At 48.1% G+C, this 23,312-nt stretch overlaps 1 protein-coding gene across 1 annotated transcript; it reads right to left on the bottom strand.

The window, feature by feature from the left end:
* Positions 1-510: 510 nt before the first annotated feature.
* On the bottom strand, positions 511-13,913 carry Gdf10 (growth differentiation factor 10). The gene is made up of 3 exons (XM_070020391.1): positions 13,306-13,913; positions 3,816-4,744; positions 511-1,428 (listed from the first exon to the last, which is right to left on the bottom strand). Exons 1-3 carry the CDS (start codon positions 13,613-13,615, stop codon positions 1,237-1,239), a joined length of 1,431 nt encoding a protein of 476 aa, XP_069876492.1. The 5' UTR covers positions 13,616-13,913; the 3' UTR covers positions 511-1,236.
* Positions 13,914-23,312: the final 9,399 nt, after the last annotated feature.

Genomic DNA, 23,312 nt, shown 5'->3' on the forward strand with positions numbered 1-23,312 from the left:
GCTGCTGTTCATGTACACCAACATGTACAAGGCCTTTCTAGGCCCTTCTGAACCCATGAGTCTCTGGAGAGATCCTATGACTGCACCTCCTGTTTGAAGTGCCTTAGGAAAAGACCTCTGTTCTCTTACAGAAGGAGCAACTCCAGATGTTTCTTGCAATCCCCCAGAAACCCCCTTGAGCTAGGGGAAGTTCCAGAGGGCCTGTGTACCTGTCTGGCTCACATCTTGTCCTGCTGCCATCTCAGAGTGGGGATCTGAGGTCAGAGAGGATAGAATAGGATCCTGAAAGGCGTAGGAACAATTCAGTTTCTGGAGTTAGAGACAGACTGAGAGAGAATAGTAGTGGCAGGAGACTGGGGGGGGGGGGCGGTAGGGAGGGAGGAATCTCTGCTATGTTCCCAGCTGTCAATCAAATGTTACAGTTACGGATTGATGGGGATCAATTGATATTATAGAATGGACGACATTCCATATTTTTCCAGATACCATAGTATCTTTAATTTATTAGCTTTCCATAAAACACAGACCACACACAATCTACAGTATACAAAGTATAACTTACAAAAATATAAAAAAAATCTTGGGTTATTTTTTAGTATTCCAACATATTATACTGTGTTATTTCCAGATGCATATTTAAACAATCCACACCTACCTATCATGATTATCTGTGTGAAGGATGATGTCAAGTCCTTTTTTGTTTTAAAGTAACAAATATATATATAATATATATAATCAAGAGAAAGAAATGCACACTGGTTATGTGTGCTCTTATGTATGGATAAGAGCAGTGGAATGTGAACGAAAATACTCATTTATGCCAAAATTTAGGTGCTGCTTCCAGTAGGTGGCCCACAGGCTTTGAAACTGGGCAATTACATGGCATTTTTTTGCATGGAAAGGGAGTGAGTCTGAGGCTTGCAAAGGCCGCTCAGGTTTCAAGTTGGTGAACACACATGCCAATATGGTAGACACCTGCATCCCAATGAGCAAACTTCAGGTCAGGACCAACTGCATATCCCTTCAGAGGACCAAGGGGGCGAAGTCACTAACAAGGAAAGATTCTAGATCTTTCCAATTGATGGCCCAATAGTCAGATGTTGCTGGGTACCGGCAGGATTGCCTGTACTCTCTGCCTTGTGCTTGAAGTTCCCCTAGGCCAAATCCTGGCTACACAAGGCCAAGAGAATGTTGCTGTGCTGGACAGAGATGGGCAGTCCTGTCTTCCAACCTGTCTTACCGACAGGCACAGGTTTCCACAGACATGTTGGGGTACACCTTCAGAACGACATTCCGGTTCTCATCTAGGAAAAGGACTCCAAGCGAGTTCATCTTGTCTGGGACACAGCAAGGCTCTGGGACTCCGGGAACAATGCCCACAGCTCTGACGATGCTCTGGATGGTGGCATGGTTGGATGGGCGGACAATCTGCAGGAAGAGAAGGGAGCAGGGTTACTTCGCAAGCAGGTTATGCTCTGCTGTCATTCCTTGAGTTCCTTGACTGAGAAGATAGTGGCCAAGAGGAAACGATGGGCTCCCAAGGCTGAGCACTCACACATGCTCTTAAATCAACTGTACACTGAGTCACAATTGGGTGCTGGTGGCTCATGTGTGTAATATTAGCTAGTCAGGAGACTGAGATCTGAGGATCACAGTTTTAAGCTAGTCTGGGCAGACAAACCTAAGGGACTCTTATCTCCAATTAACCAATATAAAGCCTGCAGTGGATGTGTAGCTCAATTAGCAGAATGCCAGCCTTGTGTAAAAAAAATACAAGTGATTGCACAAGTCCCTGAGTACAAGCCTCCAGTATCAGCACAACAAAACAAAACTTGAGTTGCAGTCTAAGCCCTCAAGAGCCCACTTCTGCCTTCTTAAGGGATAATGCATCCACTACATAGCATTTGCCACTTGGGGGTGCCAGTGCGTCACAGATCCCCAGGAGCAAGTGGAGCTGGGCAACCACTGAGGAGCTAAGGAGAATGCCCCAGCCAGCAGACCTGCCTCCCTCCAGTGATCCTGGGATTGAGTGGGAAGGGAAACTGCCCACAATTCCCATGTGTACCTGAACTTGGGGAGTAGGTGCAGTTTTATTGGCATCCTTCCATATTGTCATCTTATCAATTCTATAGAGAGGATGTAAGTTTCTTTTTACCAGTGAAGAGACCAAAGCTTAAAACGACAAGTAACTCAACCAAGATTCCCCAGTCAGAAATTTGCTTGGCTTGGAAATGATGCCTAACTCAAATATATCCAAAGTCACTGCTCCGCGTCGCCCCCGCCCCCCGCCCCATACCTTCTCTCTCTTTCACTGTGCTAGGACTAGTGTTTGAACTCAGGGCCTAGGTACTACCCAAGGCTAACAGCACTTTAGCACTTGAACCACACACACCTGTGCTTCTGTGTTTTGTTTCTTTGTTTGTTAGTTAATTGGACAAAAAGAGTCTCTTACTTTCCTGCCCAGGCTGGCTTCAAACCAAGATCCTCAGATCTTAACCTCTTGAGTAGGTAAGATTAGAGGTGTGAGCCACCAGCACCCAGCCAAGAAAGCCTTCTCTTTTTGGGGGAGAGGAAGGTAGATCTAACTGAACATGTGCAGCTCTGGCTAGGGTCCTGGCTGGTGTCCTGGAAGGTAGGAAGACAGCAAACTGGGCTGGTGAGTAAGTTAAATGTCAGGTCAGCTGTGAGCCTGCAGTGGTTACATCTGCCTTGGCTCTGAGCACATGCAAACCCCTCTGATAAAGTGTGTCTCTCTGGTATATCCCTTCCTCTCTCTTGAATATGCACAGCTTTGAGAAGAAGCCTCTTCATTCCCACACAAATTAGTATGGTCTACATCTGGGGCTGGGTTTCACTAGAGGTTCATGTTGAACTTATGCACTGACTTCCTTTCTTTGAGGGTAGACCACGGGAACTTTGTAGAGTGATTGGGAGGAAACAGTACTGGGTGCTAAGCACAGAGATCACCAGCCCAACTTTGGCTGCAGGGACATGGATGGACAGAGCCACACCCCCGCTTGTGCAGAAGGTGAGAGTCTGAAGGTTAGGGCCAGCACAATGAAACAGCCCAGTGCTATGTGACAGGCTGAACAATGGCACGGGAGGGCTCGCTGCCCAGGGAGTAACTACCCTGATCTGGAGCTCTACTGTATTGGGAGAGTCACTGAGACCAATACTTGGCTGGCCGTAGACACTAAGGCCATGAGATCTAGACCAGGAACAAAAGAAAGCCTGGTCCATGAGGGAATTTCTAGGACCACAGGACTTTGTACGTGGCCACTATATTAGGAATGTACTTTCAAAGACACAGGTCCTTGTGTATTTTAGAAGAGATGTTCTTATTAAAAAAATTCCAATTCAGCCCAGCATTGGTGGCTCATGCCTGTAATCCTAGCTACTCAAGAGGGTGCAATCTGAGGATCATGTTCGAAGACAGCCTGGGAAGGAAAATCTGTGACATTCTTGTCTTTACTTAACCACACAAAATCCAGAAGTGGAGCGTTGCTCAAGTGGTAGACTGCTACATTTGAGCAAAAAAAAAAAAACCTCAGGGACAGTACCCAGGACCTGAGTTTAAGCCATGGGACTGCTCCTTCCACTCCTCCCCCCCAAAAAAAAATCCACTTCAAAAGCTCAGCCAAACCAAATGCTTCCTGCCACTTTGGGACCTCCATCTACCTACCTTTTACCTCTGTAGGTGGGAAGTCTCTCTATTCTGATTTGCAGAGGATGCGACAGAGGTGAGGCAGGCACAAAGATGGGCCAAAAGGGGCAGACCTGAGAGTAAGGTGTAGATGCACAGGTAGAGCGCCTACCTTGGGCATGGGGAACTCACAGGCTCCGGCACAGTAGTAGGCGTCAAAGGATTTGGGCGAGATGATCCATTCGTTCCATCCGATGTCTGCAAAGTCAACCCTCAGGTACCTCCGGGAACAGACCCGAGGTTCATCCCACTGTCGTCTCCGGGCTTTCTGCATGGTCTTCTCGTCAAAGTCCAACACCTGTGAGGAGGCGGAGAAGGAGTCCTGACCCTTCTTCCTGCGATCCTTTCGCCCTGGCCGGGGCTTCAGTGCCCGAAAAGGGTTGGGCCATAACTCGTGCTTGTGGTAGTGCTGGCCGTGGGTGGCATGCACTGGCCGCTCATCCAGCCCAGGCAGCTCATTGTCCTGGAGGGGCCCAGAGGCCTGAGCTGCCCTGCGCACTCTGGGATCTGAAGAGCTGTTGGGGGCTGTGCGGGGCTCAGATTCTCCAGATGGGAAAGGGTCATATCTCTGCAGGGTCACTGCCACGCTGTTGGGCTCGGCGATGGCCAGATCGTTGGCGTAGACAAGGATATAGGGCGCGTGGGGGCTGGGCTTCAGCACCCCAGGGTCCTTCTCCCCAGATTCTAGCTGGACGGTGAGGAACAGCTCCCCATCCCGGCGGGCTGCCTTGATGATGGAAGAGATGTCCTTGGCCTGCCACAGTCCCCGTGGTGGGGTAGCCAGGGTCATGGCCCCTCGGAGCAGCCCCTGCGTGGCTGTGTTCTGTGAGAGGCTTCGGAAGATCAAGTGCAGGCGGGCTGGTGGGCCCGGGGGGAGCAGGCGACAGGAGGAATTCTTGGCCCGTGGCTTGCATAACATCCCACGGGGTTGGGGCCACCGTGGTGGCTCCGAGTAGAAGTGGAAGGTGGCGGTGAGGATCATTTCTGAGTCCTGCATGGAGGTCAAGTTGAAGAAATACACGGCTTTCTGGTCGACCACTTCTGCAAGGGGAAGGCAGACCGCAGGCAGTTGAGTTTATTCTAGGAATCACACCTCCCTCAGGGGTTGCTTGCCCAGGGGCTGGGGGGGAGGGGGGCAGAGTGCATTTAACCCAACACTTCTAGGTAGGGTAAGCACTTGTTCATCTCTTGTAAACCTACTTACATTGAACCAATGGGGGCGCCCTTTACTGCTCTTGTTTCCTCCTCTGCTCCCTTCACTGCCTCTCAAAGAACAAATCAGCAGGCAAAACTGATGCCTTCATTAAGTGCTCAATATGACTTGAGTCCACGGTAGCCCCCCTCAGGATTTGCAGAGTCTTCTATTCTAAGCAGCCAGTTTTTGTTTGTTGTTTTTCTGCCGGTACTAGGGCTTAAACTCAGGGCCTGGGCACTGTCCCTTAGCTAGCTTTTTTGCTCAAGAATGGTGCTCTATCACTTGAGCCACAGCTCCACCTACAGTTTTTGGTGGTTAATTGGAGATAAGAGTCACACAGACTTTCTTGCCTAACTGGTTTGAAACCCTAATCATCAGATCTTAACCTCCTAGGTTAAGATGGCTAGGACTATAGGCAACTGGTGACTAGCTAGGAGCCAGTGTTTAAGTGCAGTCATTAAACACTATTTCTGTTAAAAATGAGGTGAGGGCTGGGAAGGTGGCTCAGTGATAGTGTTTGCCTCCCATGCATGAGGTCCTGGGTTCAATTCCTCAGCACTGCATAAGCAGAAAAAGCCAGAAATGTGCTGTGGATCAAGTGGTAGAGCACTAGGCTTGAACTGAAGAGCTGAGGGACAGCACCCAGACCCAGAGTTCAGGCCCCACAATGGACAAAAAGAATGAGGTGAAATAAGGAGACTTTCATATTTTTTTCATTGCATTCTGAGCAGCTCATAAGAGAATCTGGGGCTAAAAGTTCAGTTGCAAGTTGAACATTTTGCTATTTGTCCTACCCTGGAATTTTTTTTTTGTCAGTTGTGGGGCCTGAACTCTGGGCCTAGACACTGTCCCTCAGCTCTTCAGCTCAAGGCTAGCACTCTACCACTTAAGCCAACAGTACCGCTTCCAGCTTTTTCTGTTTTATGTGGTGCTGAGGAATCGAACCCAGGTCCCTCATGCATGTGAAGCAAGCACTCTACCACTGTGCCACCTTCCCAGCCCCTACCTTGGAAATTTTAAGATGAGAGGGGGGAAGAAAGAGGGAGAAATAAGAGGAGGAGGGAAAGGGAAAAGGGGGGAAGGGGAGGAGGGAAGGGGAAAAGGAGAGAAGTGGGAGAGAGGAAAAGAGAAACAGAACACACACACACACACACACACACACACACACACACACACACACACAATGTCAGGATTGCACAAGGTCACTGCACAAAACCTTCAAAGCCCAGGTTGCCCCCTGAAGGCATAAGCCCATAAGGATCAGGACCACTCAGCAACCATCTGCATCATGGCTGGAGCGGGCTGGGCCTCTGCTTCCCCAGGGTAGCTGCCAAGCCAAGCCCTTTCCCTCTTGCCTGGTTCCACTATGTGTTTCTCAGCATGAGCCAGGAAGCAGTCCCAGCCGTGGAGGTGATGTGAGCTCTTAAGATGACAAAATCCTCTCTTGGATTCAGAGGGGAGAAAGGGGCCTTCCTGGTGCCTCCTGATAATGCTGCAGACCAATGGGAGACCAAAATGGCCAGCACAGGTTTTCTCTCTTCTGCTACTGCTAAAGGTTTGTTTGCTGGATAAAGCCAAGAGAGAAGCAAGGCCCCTAAGCCCAAAAGGCATGTATGGGTGGACACTGGGCCTCGCAATGGACATGGATCTGGGTTCTACTTCTGACACCTGCAGACCGAGGACCGGCCGGGGTTTTCAATCATAATCTGCAGTTTAATCTTCATTGCATTTAATCTTTCAATCATTTAATCTTTATTGCATTTTTAAAACTTTATGGGGGAGGTACACATTCTCTTAAGGAGCCATAAGAGGGAACAAAGAACAAAAGGGAGAACGTTTTTGAAGGGTCTTCTAAGTACCAGTGATGGCTAAAGGCATTCCCTTAGCTAATGCTCATGATCCATCCTTAACATGGGTGTCACAGCCCTTCCAATGCATCATGCAGATAAAGCTGTGTTTGCCAGCTGTGGTGGTTCATGCCTATAATCCTAACTACTCAGGAGGCCGAGATCTGAGGATCATGGTTTGAAGTCATCCTGGTCAGGAAAGTCCATGAGACTCTTGTCTCCAATAGACTACCAAAAAAGCCAGAAATAGAGTTGTGGCTCAAGCGGTAAAGCCTTGAGCAAAAGAAGCTCAGGGACATACCCAGGCCTTAAGTTCAAGCACCAGAACTGGCACACACACAAAAAACTAAACAACGACATAAAAAACCCTGAACAAACAAAAAAGCAGTGCTTCCCAAGTTCAAGCCCCACAACCAAAAAAGGAAAAGCAGCACTGTGGTTTCCTGTGTATTTAATTCAACTTCCCAGGAACACAGTGGCCTTGAAAGTCATAATCTAGCAACCAGCACCCAACTTTACTTCCAACCAGCACCCAGCCCTATTTCCACCACTAGGAAGATCAGGGAGCATCTCCAGTGGTAGGGGCTATGTATATGTGGCAGCTCTTTCCTGTTGTCAATCACTTGCTGGAGCCCTGTGTTATGTGCACACAAGCAGATGAGGGAAGAAAGGGGACCAGAGGAGGCTCCTCCCACCTCCTGTCCTCTGCCCTGGGCAACACACTGGCTAGCAGTAGCCCTCCAGGCTGGCACATGCTCTAGCAACCATACTCACGGGCTCCATGCAGCTCCACACTCAGAGCTTTAACTTTCCTCCTCAGCTTCCTAGGATCCTCTACCTTCTGTGCTTACTGGAGGCTGAAAGAACCAGCCTAAGGCGGGCACCAGTGTGTGTCTCCACTGTACCTGGGACATGCAACATGAAGTTAGGTGTGCGACATGTCAACATGTAGCATCATGGCAGTGGCTCAAGTGGTAGAGCACTAGCCTTGCGCAAATAAAGCTCAGGGACAGAGCTCAGGCCCTGATTTCAAGCCTCAGGACCAAGAATAACAAATACAAATCAAAAAGAAAGTTCTGGATTTGGGAGCCCCTTAGATTTAGGAAGTCCCACTTTGAGAAGAATGCACAGCATAATTTACCAGTTATGGAGTTCTGACCTCCTGGCATAAAGACTTGGCCCAGGACTTGGTGTTGTGAAGGCATATACCTCTTTTTTCACTGGGAAAGGAGCAGGGAGGTGCCATCCATTCTATGGGTGATGAACTAGAGCTTCAGAAAGGGTGTATAACTAGCCTAAAGTCACATAGCTGGCAAAGGGCAGAATCTACCTCTAACCATACCCTTTTCCCCAAATAACAGTTCTGGCCATTACTGGGATGTACCTAAGAACAAAAGAACCAAACTTACTTTGTGCTGAAAACAATGATGTATCCTCCAAACACAAACCACTCTTTGTATGGTTTTCCTTTGTTTGCTTTTGCGATGATACTGGAGTTTGAACTCAGGGCCTCATGCTCTTGGCTTGGCTTTTTCATTCAAGACTGATACTCTACTACTTGAGTCCCACATCCACTCCCACCTTTTTTGCTGAGGAATTGGAGATAAGAGTCTCATGAGCTCTTCTATTCATGCAGGCTTCCTACTGTGACCTTCAGATCTCAGCCTCTTGAGTAGCTAGGATTACAAGCGTGTGCCACCAGCCATGGGTATGGAGTAACAGAAGTAGGAGGTGCTGAGCATGTGTTTCCCACTGGCTCAGTGGGGGCCAGGGGTTCACTACAACACTTCCTAGCTGTAAGGACAGAGGCAAGAAATGAAACCTCTCCACATCTGTTTCCTTATCTATAAACTGGAAGAGTGTTTTAAGAACCTGCTTAAACTTAACCTATGGTTAGCTTTGCAGAGCTCACTTGAATCACAGAGCCTGGCACCCAGGACATGCTCAGAGGCATAGCCAAGTGACCACGGGGACTGTCACTACCCTCGGGCACCCCAAATTTGCTCTTTCATAAACAAATACACACTCATAGATTCTACCAGAGGGATCCTAGTATTTACGCACATGTATTCTCATCTGAAATCATTTTGTTTTTCCATTCCTGGTTGTCCAAAAACGTTTTCTATGGCCAATAGGAAATAGCCATTGGCTATTCTTCCTATGAAGAATTCCCTCCTCAGATGGGGTTTTGGTTTCTCATTACTGATCTGTAGACTTTCTAACATAGTAAGGCTGCTAACCTTGTCCATCTCTCCCAATTGATCTGCTTTAGGAGTATGTATGAGATCTTGGGTGTCTTGATAAGTTGAAGACTCACTACCCATCCAACCCCTTCCAGCGGGGCTCAGAACTCTCTTATCTCCTACCTTCCTGTTCCTTACCAGCCCCAGTCCTTGTTACTCCGGCAGTCAGCTTCTCCATACACACCCCAGGGGCTGCCATGGCCTTGTTCTACCATGGCCTTGTTCAGGGTCTCGCCTTGACTGTAGCAGCCCCCCTATGACTATCACCCAAGGATGTCACACACAAACAAAGCCTGAACTGACTTTGAACCCCAATCCTCAGACCTCAGCCTCCTGAGCAGCTAGGATTACAGGATGAGGCACGAACTGACTCCCAGTTACTTTCATCTGCCTGTCAGTTCATGAGGGATTCTGCTATGGCCAAGATTCCATGTATCTTTGTGTCCTACTGGCTTACTCTCTACCAAATGAGAGGCTGAGGAAACAGGCTATGTTTGGATATGATTTATCCCCAAAGGGTTCACATGTTGGGGCATAAAACTTACTTATCCCATTTAATCCACACACCCCCACTGTGAAGAGGAAGTGGGGCCGTTAGGAGATAGAACCTACCAGGAGGTGGTTAGGTCATTGAGAGCCCCACTCAGGGCCTAACATAACTTCCATGAGACTCTATTCAGTTCCCCCAGGGAGCAATTGTTATACTCGGTTAACCTGTCTGTCAAATTCTTTTCTGTAGCTGGGCACTAGTGACTCATGCCAAATCCTAGCTCCTCAAAAGGCAGAGGTCTGAATGTTGTGATTCGAACCCAGCCTGGATAAGAAAGTCCATGACACTCTTATCTGCAGCTAACTACCAAAAATGCTAGTAGTGGAGCTGTGGCTTAGTTGTGGAGTACTAGCTTTGAGAAAAACAAAAAAAGAAAGAAAGAAAAAGAAAACAAAACACTCGGGGACGGCATCCAGGTCCTGAGTTCAAGCCCCAGGACTGAACCCAAAACAAAAATGCTTCTCTGTGAAGGCCTTGCAGGCTCCTCCTGCTCCCTGGCTTCCTACCTTGCTGTGGGATCACTCCCTCCCCTGCGTCCTCCGGCCACTGTTACCATCTGCCATGCCGTGACACAGCCCAAGCATCCTTGCCAGAGCTGGTACCATGCCCTGAGGACTTTCAACCCCCCAAAATGTGAACTAAATAAAAACCTCTTTATGAGTTTCTCAGACTCTGCTCTCTTGTGATAGCAGCAGAAAATGGACTTGTACATTTGGGGAGCTGAAATGAGCTTGCCTTTGGGCAGTTTTGATAAATTGTGATTATAGCATAGTTCACATTTTAGAGGTGAAGTGAAGTAAATGAAGTCAGGCAGGCAGGGACTGACACTTGGAGAGGGGTAGGCAAGGCTGACAGGCTGTCTTCTACTGAGGTAATTCAGGAAGCAGTACAAGAGGAGCCTGTTTCAGTAACAGTTAAGAGCTAACACACTGTGTCTACAGGGACTGGTACCAGCACATGCCATGTGTGATTTAGTGAATTACAAAGCAAGCCAAAAACAAAACAAGCATCTTGGTGCTGGTGGCTCACCCTGGTAATCCTATCTACTCAGGAGGATGTAGTTTGAGGAGCAAAATTCCAGCCTGGGCGGGAAAGTCCAGGTGACTTTATTTCCAATTAACCAGGAGAAAGCTGGAAGTGGAGACATGGCTTAAGTAGCAGCCTTGAACAAAATAAAAGCTGAGAGACAACACTTAGGCCCTGAGTACAAGGTTCAGTACGGACAAAACAAAACAAAAAACCCAAAACAAATTTCTTTAAAAAAAAAAAACATATCATTTTAGAAGTGGGGGGAAAAAACCCAGAAAACAAAAAACCTAGATCTGGGTGCTGCAATAGGTACACAGCTTGCACTCAGAACCTGAGCAATGCTGGGAATGTAGATGAAGATGCCAGCTGCAGGGGTGGGTCCATGTCTTGGCTGGGAGGGCCTGGACCCCATCTTGGAGCAGCCTAAGGCTGGGATGTTCTAGAAGCTGAGCTGAAATTTCCACACAGATGGTCTCCCTCACCAGAGGAGGGGTCCCTACTCAGGATCACACAGCCTCACAGATAGATCTCTAGGTCAGGAGGCAGAGACCCCCAAGGGCTAGCCAGGATTGGGAATGAAGCAAATCAGGAAGAAAATAGGAAATCTAGCCACTGCTTTATAGCAGGTACCAAGCCTGCCTTCTCCCATTCAGTCCTCCCCTTTCCTCTTCCCAGTGAAGCTTAGAATGGGAAAGTAACATGCACCACAGCACACAGCCAGTGGCTGGTAAGGCTGGGAATGGTGTCCAGGTTTGTCTCAGGGTTCCAAAGAAGAGGGGTCTGTCAGACAATTCTGGGCTGCATGGGAATCCTGATTTCTAACACTGGTCCATCACACTGCTACCAGACCGGGGGCTTGGTTGTGCTAGAGCTGGTGAGAAAGGAAGGGGGTGGTGAGAACAGTTAATAGAGCAGCAGATAGGTAAGAAGAAGCCATCACTACCAGTATACATCTGCTCTGTCTTAATTTTCTTATCTGTAAAATAGGAGTGATCGATTCCAGGCACTGTCTCCAGGCCCTTTGAAGAGTTAAAATGGTGTGTGTTACTGCCGGTTCCATGAACCCCATTCTGTGAAAAGAAAGACTGAACCAGACCTCTCGACAGACATCTCTGTGCCCAAGACGTGGCAGGTGGCTCACTCCTGGTTACAGCAGTGAGGACAAGGCTCAGAGGACTGGGTTCATGAACAAGTAAGGTCAAGTTTAAACCAACTTGAACACAATGTTTTGTACTGTCAGGAACAGCACACGATAATGCCTAACCCAGCCTGTGCTTTCTCAATTCACCATTCCTAAACCACATGAGGAGAGACACTGGCTTGCTCTGCCCATTTCATAAACAAGTACAATCAAGTTGCTGTGGCTTGAGTGATTTATCCCAAACCTGTGTGCATGCACACATGTGCTGGTACTGGTAACTGGGGCTTGAACTCAGGGCCTGGATACTGTCCCTTAGCTACTTTGTTCAAGGCTGACACTTTATCACTTGAGCCACAGCTCTACTTCCCACCTTTTGGTCATTAATTAGAGACGAGTCCCACGCTCCCCCATCCAATCTGGCTTTAAACTATGATCCTCAGATCTGAACTTCCTGAGTAGCTAGGATTACAGGTATGAGCCACTGATGACCAGCTCCAAGTGACTCTAAATACTTTTTATTCCCTCAGAAATGGACCAGATGCGCTATAAAAGTTACCCGAAAGGGTAGAGTTCCTTCCTGCTGATTGGCCTGGAACCCAGGACCTTGCCTGGGATGTCTGCTCATTGGAGGATGAGAGGATGTTTTTCTATAACAGGTGCTCTCATGCTTGGCTATGGGAAGCCACACTTCTTGTGTCTGGCTCTGAAGCCAGGATGTGACCTACAGTGACATGGTGAGCAGGAGGTGACAGGTCTGGCGTCTCCTTCCTTCTGTGTCAGGGGAGCAGCCTACAGACTGATGAATAGCCTCCTCCTCTAGAGGGCTGCAGGAGACCCTCACCCACATTTTCCAGAACAGCATTCTGCAATCATGAACAGTCACCATGACAACCAGGGTCTTCCCACCGCCCCTGCTGCCCAGGCTGTACCTCCTCTCTGACCCAGAGCGAGCAGTCATAGTCCCGCTGGCCCAGCGGGGAGACTGCTCACTGCCGGGTTCAGAAAGCCTTAGGCACAAGGCAGGGAGGGCCTCTCTGCCATTGGCCTGTGCCAAGCTCTGTCCAAAGTGTGATGTTCATCTTGGAAAAGTGGGCATGGACTGGACAGGAGACAGGTGCTTTCCTGCCCAAGTTTTGATCCTCTTCCTTAAGCCCTAGTGGCTAGAACATTCTAAGCCAAAGCCCTCAAAGTCCTGGGCCCTAGAGACCCAGACCCCTTCTTTCTGCTTCCCGTCAGCACAACCATTCAGCGTTGGGCTGGAGCTTTATACTTCCAGCCCCAACTTCTATCAAGGCTGTGTCGTCCCTCCTGTCTGTGACCCCCTCATCCCACTGGGCTCATGACCCGTGTGCACCCCCAGCCATGTCCATCTCCACCTAAGCTTTGTGCATGGCATGTTCGTTATCTACACATCGGTGCCATCCAGTGCCACTAGAAACTGGTCTATGATGGAGTCATGAGGCGGATCGCCAGTTCAAAGAAAGAATGAATGAATCAGGGAAGAGAAGGAAGAGGAAAAGCAGAGGCGCAGAGACGGGAAGGCTCAACAAGTGAGGGAGGAGGAGGATCGGGATGCCCCCAGATCCCCTCTACTTACCCAGCTGGGCGCGGAAGCTGCGGACAGTGTTGCCTCCTCCGGGCCGGGCGCCGCGCCTGCTGTATTTGTCATAGAGCCGGAGCATGTGGACAGCGACCATGTCCTGGGCGCCCGGGCCCAGAGCGGCTGCCACTTCCCCAGGGGGGTACTGGGGGTCCTTGTCCCCCCGCAGGCCGTCGGTGGTCTCTGGCAGTGCGGACCAGGAGGAGTCCGCGTGGCTGCAGCCGGAGCCCCGAAGCACCAGGAGCAGCTGCAGAAACGGGAGCAGCAGGCGGGACCCCAAGTCGGTCCTGGTGGGGCCACGAGCCATGGTGGGTTGACAGCGGCGGAGGGGGCCCGAGCCCAGGACCGGGAGCGGAGAGCTGCGGTTCACCAGCGCTGCTGGCGGGCTCCGCGGACCGAGGGAATGTGGGGATCCCCGGGAAATCGGGGGGCTCGGATGCTGCTAGGTACGGAGATGGGCGCGGGTCCGGCAGCCGGGCGCTCGGTGCGTCCACTCGGGCTGAGCCCCGGCCGTCCGTCCCGAGCGGGCGCGCTGCCGCCTGGCTGACGCGCCGCGAAACTTTGCCGCCCACGGCCTTAGCGCCGGGCCTAAGCGGGTTCGAGGGGAGGGGCGGGGCGGGGTGCGGCAGCGGGCGGCGCCCTCGCGGGGGACCCGGGCTCGGCGTCCCAGACCACTCCCGCCCGCCGCCACCGCCCAGATCGTCCGTGGCCGGACTGCGCCGTGCGTGCGCTCCTGTGTGCGGCGGGCGCGCGCGCCGAGGTGTGCGCCCGCGGGTGGAGGGGTGGGGTGGGGGCTCGGGCGTGGGCGAGCGCGCTCCCCCGAGCCCCCGCCGGGAGCCCGAGACCCAGCCCCGCGGCCGCTGGCGGCTCCCGCGCGTCGGCGCCGGCAGCCTCGCCAGCGCTGCGCGGGGGGGCTGGGCGACCTCTGGAAGGGGCGGCGCGGGCAGGGTTACCCCTTCAATGGCATGCCATGGTGAAGTGGTTGGAAGATGACAGTTCCCCCGTGAGGAGGACCTGAGTGTGTATGTGTGTGTGTGTGTGTGTGTGTGTGTGTGTGTAGTTGTCTTTGAGCCAGTGTGTGTCCAAAACACAAGCAAAGTGTGCAGGCTGAGAATTTGGAACCTGAGGACCCTTCTTAAGCCAGTTCTAAAAAAAAAAGAATTAAATGAATGAATGAATAAATAAATAAATAAATAAAACCTCTTCCAAAGCTCCAAAACTCAACCAACCTAAGGCAATGGTAACATGATCCTGATCCAAATTCAGAATTAGAATTAGCTGATTAACGGATCCTTTATTTGGCAACACTGATTCCAGTGGTTAAAGAAATACATCAAATGTTCTTATAAATCTTTGGGCTAGGTTGCTAGATTTAAAAAAAAAAAAAAGGCATGCTTTCAATTTGTTTGTTTGTTTGTTTCAAAAAAGTTTCCAAAGAGAAAAGTCCATAACTCTGAATAAAGATACTCTGTGTAAGGGCTTGTGTGGTAAGTCCAGGCCCAGGCCCTAGCCAGCAGTTTAGCTGGGGCAGAAGGTCCTGAACTTTGTTTCTCCTCTAGAAAGGTTATTTCCCAATGGAAATAATGCTAGGGAAAACTAGTCTCACTAACTCACTCTAGGTGAAATTTAGTGTTTCAGAATGATTCACATACTAGTGACTGTCACAAATAGACACAATCCACAGGTATTTTCCCATCACAGCAAAGTGAGTTTAGATTTCTCAAAGTACAACTTTTGCTCATCTGTACTTTGAAATGAGAGTAGCAGTTACATTGCACTAGCTAAGGAATTACTGAAAAAAGATATACATTACATGTGCCCATGCTATCAAGTTGTTTTAAAAAGTATTTTTCATAAACTATCCTTTGATATAATCATATCAAAGGATAGTTTTTCTTTGACAGGTTTTCTTTGTAATCCTGCATAGTTTAGGGGGTTCTACCAGACTAAGGAATGGAAGTTTGAGAAATCCTTTTGAGTGAATAACAGGAACCCCACCCCCACCCCTTTAAACCCACTGTCTTCCAGAAAGTTCTCCAAACCATTTATGCTACATTTTGAAGGACAAGTTACAAACTTGTGAAAGCTCTGTTCCTTTTCTTTACTTGGTAACTTTGGGCTCCATGAGCCAAAATAGTTACTTTTCTTGGAGCCCTCACAATGTAATAATTGAAAAATTGCTGGAAAAAGCTTCTGTCCATGTGTAAAATATAACCCATTTGAATTTTTTTTTAAGAATCTCAAACTGTCAAATTAGAGGTCATCCTATCCAGAACTTCTGAACCTCAAACTTATAGCTTTGGGGAACCACAGAGAAGCATTTTATTTATTTTGAAAATCAGCTTGCTTTGCCTCTGACTTCCCATTAGACTATCGCTACGAATTCATTCTGTGAACCGATTTAAAAAAAAAAAATTGCTGAAGTCATAGTAAACACTTGAATCTCTCCTTATAAACGATCCAGACCATCTTTTACAGTCCCCTCCCTCTCCCACACCTCCCTTTTCCTTATGTGCCCCTCATTTCCCCTCTGCCCCCCTCTCTCCTTCTCCCCCAGAATGCCTCTGACCTGCCCTGGTTGGGGGTAACCTCTGCTCAGGGGGTAGTTTTGTCTCTGCTGGGGCGGTACACAATCCAGGCCTGTGAAAAGGAGGGATGAGTCTGCAGGAGGCCAGCACAAGCTGGGCTATTGGGATCTGTGTCCATTAAAGCCTCCTCACCCTCCTTAACTCATTCTTAACTCCATTCAAGGCAGTCTGAGGGTCAGGCTTTAGCTGCCACTAAAACCTGTAGGGTTCAGATTCTCTGACATTGTTGCGAAAGAATTAAGGCATCAGCCAGGGACGGCTAATATTTCTTGCCTCGTTTTATTGCCGAACAGCGGGACTGTAAAGTTTTGAACACTAGAGCACTGTGGCTCCCTTTCATGTGGCCGAGATGATGGGATAAAAATGTGTTTGCTGAAGCAATTCAGATTACCACTGGGTCACATCCTCCCAGGCTCCGGTACACAGCCCTGGAGATGGCACAGCTAAGAAGCAATACAATCTCTGCATAAACACAGCTCAGGCCCAACAGCATCTCTAGTGTGGAATTGAGGCTCGTTGTGGAGCTGGCCGATGAACATGGTTTGTTTTTAATAGCCCAAATGAGCTTGGAGATGATGACTGTGGATGTAACTCCTCCAGAGCCACGATTTCTACCAGCTTTTTACAAGACATTCCCAGTCCCAGGAGCAATGAACTGCTATGATCAGAGGTGCTGAGGTTTTCAGCTTGCTGATTAGGGTTAGGCAGTGTTCTCGAGGGCCCTCAGCCCGCCATGAGAGTGGCAGGGGAGGAAGTGCAGTGGGTGGAAGTATTGGATGCCTAAGTAAGGGAGAAAGCAATTGGGAAGCTCCGAAAAGCAAGCTCCTTTGGTCTCACCAAAAACCTTTTCCTTGCAGGATGCCATGGCTCATGTCTGAAATTGTAGCTATTCAGGAGGCTAAGAGCTGAACATCTCAGTTTGAAGCCAGCTCAGGCAGGAAAGTCTGTGAAACTCCCAATTAACCAGCAAAAAGCCAGAAGTGCATGCATCACTCAAGTGGTAGAGTGCCACTCTTGAGTGGAAAAGCTACTGGGTGCTGGTGGCTCACACCTATAATCCTAGCTACTCAGGAGACAAGAGATATGAAGGTTGTGTCTCAAAGCCAGCCAGAGCAGGAAAGTCCTGAGACTCTTATCTCCAATTAATCACAGAAGCCAGAAACGGAGTTGTGACTCAAGTGGTAGAGGGCCAGCCTTGAGTAGAGAAACTCAAGGATAGCACCCAGGCCCAGAGTTCAAGGCTCAGATTCAGCGCCCCCCCCAAAAAAAATTTAAGGAAGAGTATCCAGACCTGTGTACCTGTGTTCAAGTCCCAGTACACACACACACACACACACACACACACACACACACACACACACACACACACACACACACAGTTCCTTTTTCTAATGGCATGAACCCATGTAGTTATTTCATGGTATTGTCCAGTTAATTTGTGGCTGAGCTTGTTCTTGTTCTAATCAACTCTGTAACCCTGGGGTGGTTTCTTGGATTCCCAGAATCCTGGAAGATTGATTGAAACCCAGGCTCTGTTTTGAAGCTCTACGTTGGTTTTATGGCCTTGGATCAACCTATTTCTTGGAAGCTGAAGTATGGATATGACCCTGTGAACCAGTGGGACTAAGTTCCTGTTGCCATTTTCACTACTACCTAGCTGTGTGACCATAAGCAAATGACTTGCTTTCTCTGGGCTTCCATTTCTTCAACTTGAAACTGGGGACAAGAGCAGGCTGCTGCGTGGATTTGGGGTGAAGTTTTCATGGGAGATGGTACAAAATGGTGCCCATCACATTGTGAGAGCCTATTTCAAGTTTACCCAGACTCTGGGGGAGATTTGGTAAGTTCTTCAGCCTGGTGGTTCCTTGATCGGCAGAGGAAATACATTGACTTATTCCACAGTGCCAAGATATGGAAAGTAAAGAGAGAGGGTCTTGTGTCCTGAGAGGGTCTTGTGTCCCCGATGAGGAAGCTTCAGCTCTCCACAGAGCTGCTGTGATCAGTGCGTCTGTCTGTCTGTGGGAGGCTGATTCACAGCTCTTCATCTCCATTTTCAAAGCCCTTGTTCCTTCAGGACAAAAGAAATGCCAGCAAGTCCCTGTTTCTGTTGGAGCTGGAGCTGTGGGGCGCTAGAGACAAGGATCCTGGGCCTCTCCAAGATGCCGGGGCCAGAATGTAATAAATCTGTGAAATAACAAGCACAAAGGACTTCATAATCAATGACAGATTTATTTTATTTATTTATTTATTTTTTATGCTGGCAACATCCCTCTGTAGAGTTCACATTTTATAGAGAAATAACTCTCCCCCCCCCCCCCCCGCCCCATTTGTGATTTCTCCTCTTCAGTCCCATAGACTCTCTTTCTGAGAGTTTGGGAAAACTCAGAGAATCCACGTTGGCTCCTCTGAGAACTGTGGCCAGCAAAAGCATGACTTCCCCTTGGGCGGGAACCCAACTCTTTCGGGGTACTTCCTAGGGTGCTGAGGGCCATTCATTTCTGTTTTGCTAAAATACCCGTGACATGTGAATAAACCAGGATTACAGAACATTGTCTCGGGCAGTAATCTGAGCCGGCATGGGCTCTGGTTTGATGAAATATAGTGTTCTCTGAGCAAACATGGGAATTGCTATTACTTCTCGTTAAAGCTGAACAGTGGGACTATTTAGAACTGGGTGCATGAATGCGGCACTGTAGGGAGTGACAATTTGAAGGGAGCCGATTTGAAGGAGGGAGGGGATGGTGGGGTGTGAGCCTGTGTGTTTGAGTTGGCCAGAGCCAGTCAGTTAAGAGGAATCCACGAGAGAGGCAGCCAAAGAGACACTTTGAAAATTAGGACTCCTTTGGGGACTGCACAGCCACTAGACAGCCACAAAAGAATCTTCCTCAAAGCCTTTGATGGGTTTCCTTTGCAGGAGGGACAAAGCTTTTTGTCCTCATCCTGGCTGCCAAGTCCTTACCACCCATCTGTGCCATGGGTTGGTCCTTTTTTTGTGTGTCCACATGTTGCTACTGGGGCTTGAACTCAGAACCTGGGCACTGTCCCTTAGCTTTTGTGCTCAAGGCTGGCACTCTACCACTTGGGACACAGTTCTACTTCTGGCTTTTTGGTGGTTAATTGGAGATGAAGAGTCTCCTAGACTTTCCTGTCTAGGTTTGCTTCAATCTGTGATGCTCAGATCTCAGCCTCTTGAGTAGCTAGGAGTATAAACCACCAGCACCCAGCTTGGCTTGTTTGTCTTGATGGAGATTTTTCCACTCTTTTCCTGCTTCTCCTCTCACATCCCAGGATTCAGAGCAACCCACATTAGGTTCCTCTAGTCCTCCTCTCAGCCCTGTCTCCACTGCTTTCAGGGTGATAGCACTGAATGCTGTCATATACCCTCTAATGTCCCTCTAGGACCTAGGCACCAGCTGCCATGAAGAGGACTCACAGTGGGCCTCCCACAAAGATTCTTCCTTCCCTAGGGACAGCCAACTGGACAATGCAGGATACAGAGGCCTGGACTTTAGAAGGATCCAGGACTCCACGTCTGCTCTTCTGAGCTTACAGTGTTGCGTTTGGTTTCTTCCTTTGTCTGATTCTACTCTCCTCCATCTTGATAGATGTGGCCACTAACAACTCTCCCACACACCTCGGTACTTGCCTGGTTCCTAATACCTGCCTAGGTAGAACTGGTTCACCGAAAGATCTAAGGGCATGGGTTCTGAGATAGGTGTGAGACCAGAATCACATGCTGCCCAGTGGTAATTAGGGCTTTGTGATGGGTGCAGCAGATGGGGAGTGAACAACCCCCCCCCCCTAGTATTTTGCCCTCCTAAACCACAGAGTTCAAGGTCTCTCATCTCTCAGAGCCTTAGAGACAGGGACAGCTCAGAAAACCATGGCTGACTCTGCTGAGTGTTAGGTATTTATTGTAGAGAGACCACAAAAGGCAGAGAATGAATCAGTAATTCAAGGCAAGAGATGAATATCAGAGGGCTGTCTTAGAAATAAGGAAATTCTCATTTCTTACAGCTGTCTCTGGGAATCAGGTTGATCTATATATCTATCCTTCTGTCTGTTTCTCTGTCTATCTATCTTGCTGGTACTGAGGCTTGAACTCAGGGTCTGGGTACTTGTCTCTTAGCTTATTTGATCAAGTGATACTCTACCACTTGAGCCACACCTCTATTTCTGATTTTTTTTGCTGGTTAACTGGAAGTAAGAGTCTGTGAGACTCTGTGAGATAAGAGTCTGTGGACTTTCCTGCCCAAGCTGATTGAACTGCAATTCTCAGATCTCAGACTCCTGAGCAGCTGGGATTCCAAATGAAAACCACCGGTGCCCAGCTGGCCCATGATTTAAATAGGAAGGAGGCAGAGCTCCAGATATGAATGATTCTTAACCTCAACAAGTCTGTTAGAATAAAACTGGAGCTCTGATTGGGAAGGAGAGGTCCTGAGCATTGGGGCCACCATAGTTAAGATGTGTAAGTATCCTAAAATCTCTATTTCTATGTTCCCCTCTCTAAGATGGTTTAAGCATGACATGTGTCCCTCTTGTGGTGACCCCATACCTGTCCTGCAGAGAGTGCTGTCAACTCCTAACCTAGTCAGAAAAGTGTTGAACCCATAAAGGAGGGAAGACACTGTAGACTGGTGGATATGAACCAGCCAGGCATAGGAGGGTCTAGTTGGGACTAGATCCTGAGTGTATTGAGTCAAGGGAAAGGAATAAAGAAAAGCATGGAAAGTTCTATCAATAGAAGAGATCTTTCTATGATGCAGTGTTTGCACCCTGGCCAGGGATCCAGGAGATGGTTGGGTTATGGGTTGGCTCTTATACATTGGAAAAAGCAATGGCCTACATGAAGTGACATATTGATGCCGAAATTGCCACTGCAATGGTAGAGGAATAGACTAAAAGCTTAGAGACGTGAACATGCTTGATTTGAAATGGTTGCCAGACACTGGTGGCTCATGCCTATAATCCTAGCTACTCAGGAGGCTGAGATCGAGTATCATGGTTTGAAACCAGCTCGGAAAGAGAAGTCTGTGAGACTCTTATCTATAATTAACTTCCAAAAAAAATCCAGAAGTGGAGCTGTGGCTCAAGTGGTAGAACACTAGCCTTGAGCACAAAAGCTCAGGGACAGTGCCTTGGCCCTGAGTTCAAGCCTCAGAACTGGCACCAAAAAGAAAAGAAAAGAAAAAAGTAAATGGTATGTCTGATCAGAAAACCATCAGACTATGATGTTCCCTGAAAGAGCTAAGGATTCTCCAGACCAATGAGAGAGGATTCATGGCATCATGAAAAAAATATAGTAATAGCTTCCGATGTTAGAGATCAAGGAAAAGATTCTGAAACTAAAACAATGAAAGTGACCATAGTGATGAAGTCTGAGAAGAAGATTCTAAATGAGCCCCAAGATAGGGACACAAGAGGTTTTATCTTTGTTGCTGTTGTTTTTAATGTACTTAAAATGTACTGTGTGATTTTTTTGTTTCTTTTGTATGTTCTTCCCACATGGTATAACCCCTGTTTTCACTGTATTTGATTCTGGTGTCCTGCAGCTTGTATATACATTTTTCTTTTTTTATATACATTTTTCTAATTTGGGGAGGTGAAGGAAAATAACAAAATGCTGAAACAAGGATACAGGTTTTCCCATTGTAACAATGAGATGTACAAGACATTATGCTGAAAATAAACTTTACAGCTTTGTGGGGGGAAGTTGGAGAGGTGGGGAGGGAAGATATGGAAGGGGAAACAAAGGAGGGGGTAATAATGCTTGATAGGAAATGTACTCATTACCTTACTCATATAACTGTAACCCTTTTGTACAGTATCTTTGCAATAATACATCTTTGCAATATATATAATTATATATATATATATGTATACAAAAGAAGAAGAAGATTCTAGAACTATTCCCTCATCCCTGATCCAATCAGATGACTAAGTCTGAGAGTGAATGGAAGGTGTTATTACTGAACTGGGATCCCTAGAAGAAACAAGAATGAAAGAATCCCACAGGAACAAACTGCTTATAACCGTCCAAATCAATGATCAAAGTGAGAGCCAGAATTGGAGGAAAGCCAGAGTTCATACCTCGCACAGAGCCATGGAGGTGTTAATAGAATGTGGAGCTCCAGAGAACTGTTCAATTTATGTCATCAAAAATAAACCCAGGCCAGGCACCAGTGCCACATGCTCGTAACCTTAGCTACTTTGGAGGCTGTGATCTGAGGATGGAGGTCCAAAGTCAGCCTTGGCAGAAAAATTTGTGAGATACTTATCTCCAATAATCCAGCAAACAGCCAGAAGTGAAAGTGTGGTTCAAGTGGTAGAGCATCAGCCTTGAGTGACATAGCTAAGGGGCAGACTCCAGGCTCTGAGTTCAAGCTCTAGTACACACACAAACACACACACACACACACACACACACACACACACACACACACACACACACACACACCACAATAAATAAATAAGCCACATTATCACATCTTGTACTTCCCTTCAGAAGAAAATAACTTCTGGAAGGCCTTTTGGTGCTGGAGACTAAATTCTGCACCTAGGATATAATCCTTTACCTATAGGGCCACACAGGCTGCTCACTCAAATCCATTGAGTGAAACAGAGAAAAAGAAAGTTTTCTGTCACCTGTCCAGGCTGCTTGGACTTATCAGCTGTTAGACACATGTGGAATGTATGCCAAGGCCCAATGGGAGGAAGGATTTTGAAGCAAGGCTCAGCCATCTGTAGCAGAGAACTCTGGCCATCTTTCTTTCTTTCTTTTTTTGTCAGTCGTGGGGCTTGAACTCTAGGCCTGGGCACTGTGCCTCAGCTCTTCAGCTCAAGGCTAGCACTCTATCACTTGAACCACAATGCCACTTCTGGCTTTTTTTCTGCTTATGTAGTACTGAGAAGTCGAACCCAGGGCCTCATGCATGTGAGGCAAGCATTCTACCACTAAGCCAACTTCCCAGCCCATTTGGCCATCTTTCAAAAGCACAAAAGTGTGTTGATGCACTCCCTTTGTGGTGGAAAGCCTCTCACAGGCCATCAGGTGATGGTGTGACAGGAAATGCTGTCATAAACTGAGCCCTCTTAGACCTACCACATCATAGTTTTGGGTAGGCCCAGAAATAGTTCATCAAAGATGAGTGTAGGTGCCAGGTGCAGGTGGCTCATGCCTGTAATCCTAGCTACTCAGGAGGCTGAGATCTGAGGATTTCAGTTCAAAGCTTGCCTGGGCAAAAAAAGTCTGTAAGACTCTTACCGCCAATACACTACCAAGAAGTTAGAAGTGGAGCTGTGGCTCAAGTGGTAGAATACTAGCCTTGTGCACAAGAGCTCAAGAACAGCACCTAGGCCCTGAGTTCAAGTCCTAGGATGGGCACAAAAGAAAGCATGGGACATCTGAATTTG

The sequence above is a fragment of the Dipodomys merriami genome, unplaced genomic scaffold (assembly GCF_024711535.1).
Source record: "Dipodomys merriami isolate MVZ:Mamm:240054 unplaced genomic scaffold, mDipMer1.0.p SCAF_14, whole genome shotgun sequence".
NCBI classification, from domain to species: domain Eukaryota; kingdom Metazoa; phylum Chordata; class Mammalia; order Rodentia; family Heteromyidae; genus Dipodomys; species Dipodomys merriami.

Bases quoted from the DNA above. Each gene is read 5' to 3' on its own strand.
- Gdf10 (XM_070020391.1), bottom strand. From the start codon at position 13,615: ATGGCTCGTGGCCCCACCAGGACCGACTTGGGGTCCCGCCTGCTGCTC. The intron at 4,745-13,305 runs GTAAGTAGAGGG...TTCCCCTTGCAG, and splicing joins CAGCTTCCGCGCCCAGCTGG to AAGTGGTCGACCAGAAAGCC. The intron at 1,429-3,815 runs GTAGGCGCTCTA...CTCTTCCTGCAG, and splicing joins GTGAGTTCCCCATGCCCAAG to ATTGTCCGCCCATCCAACCA.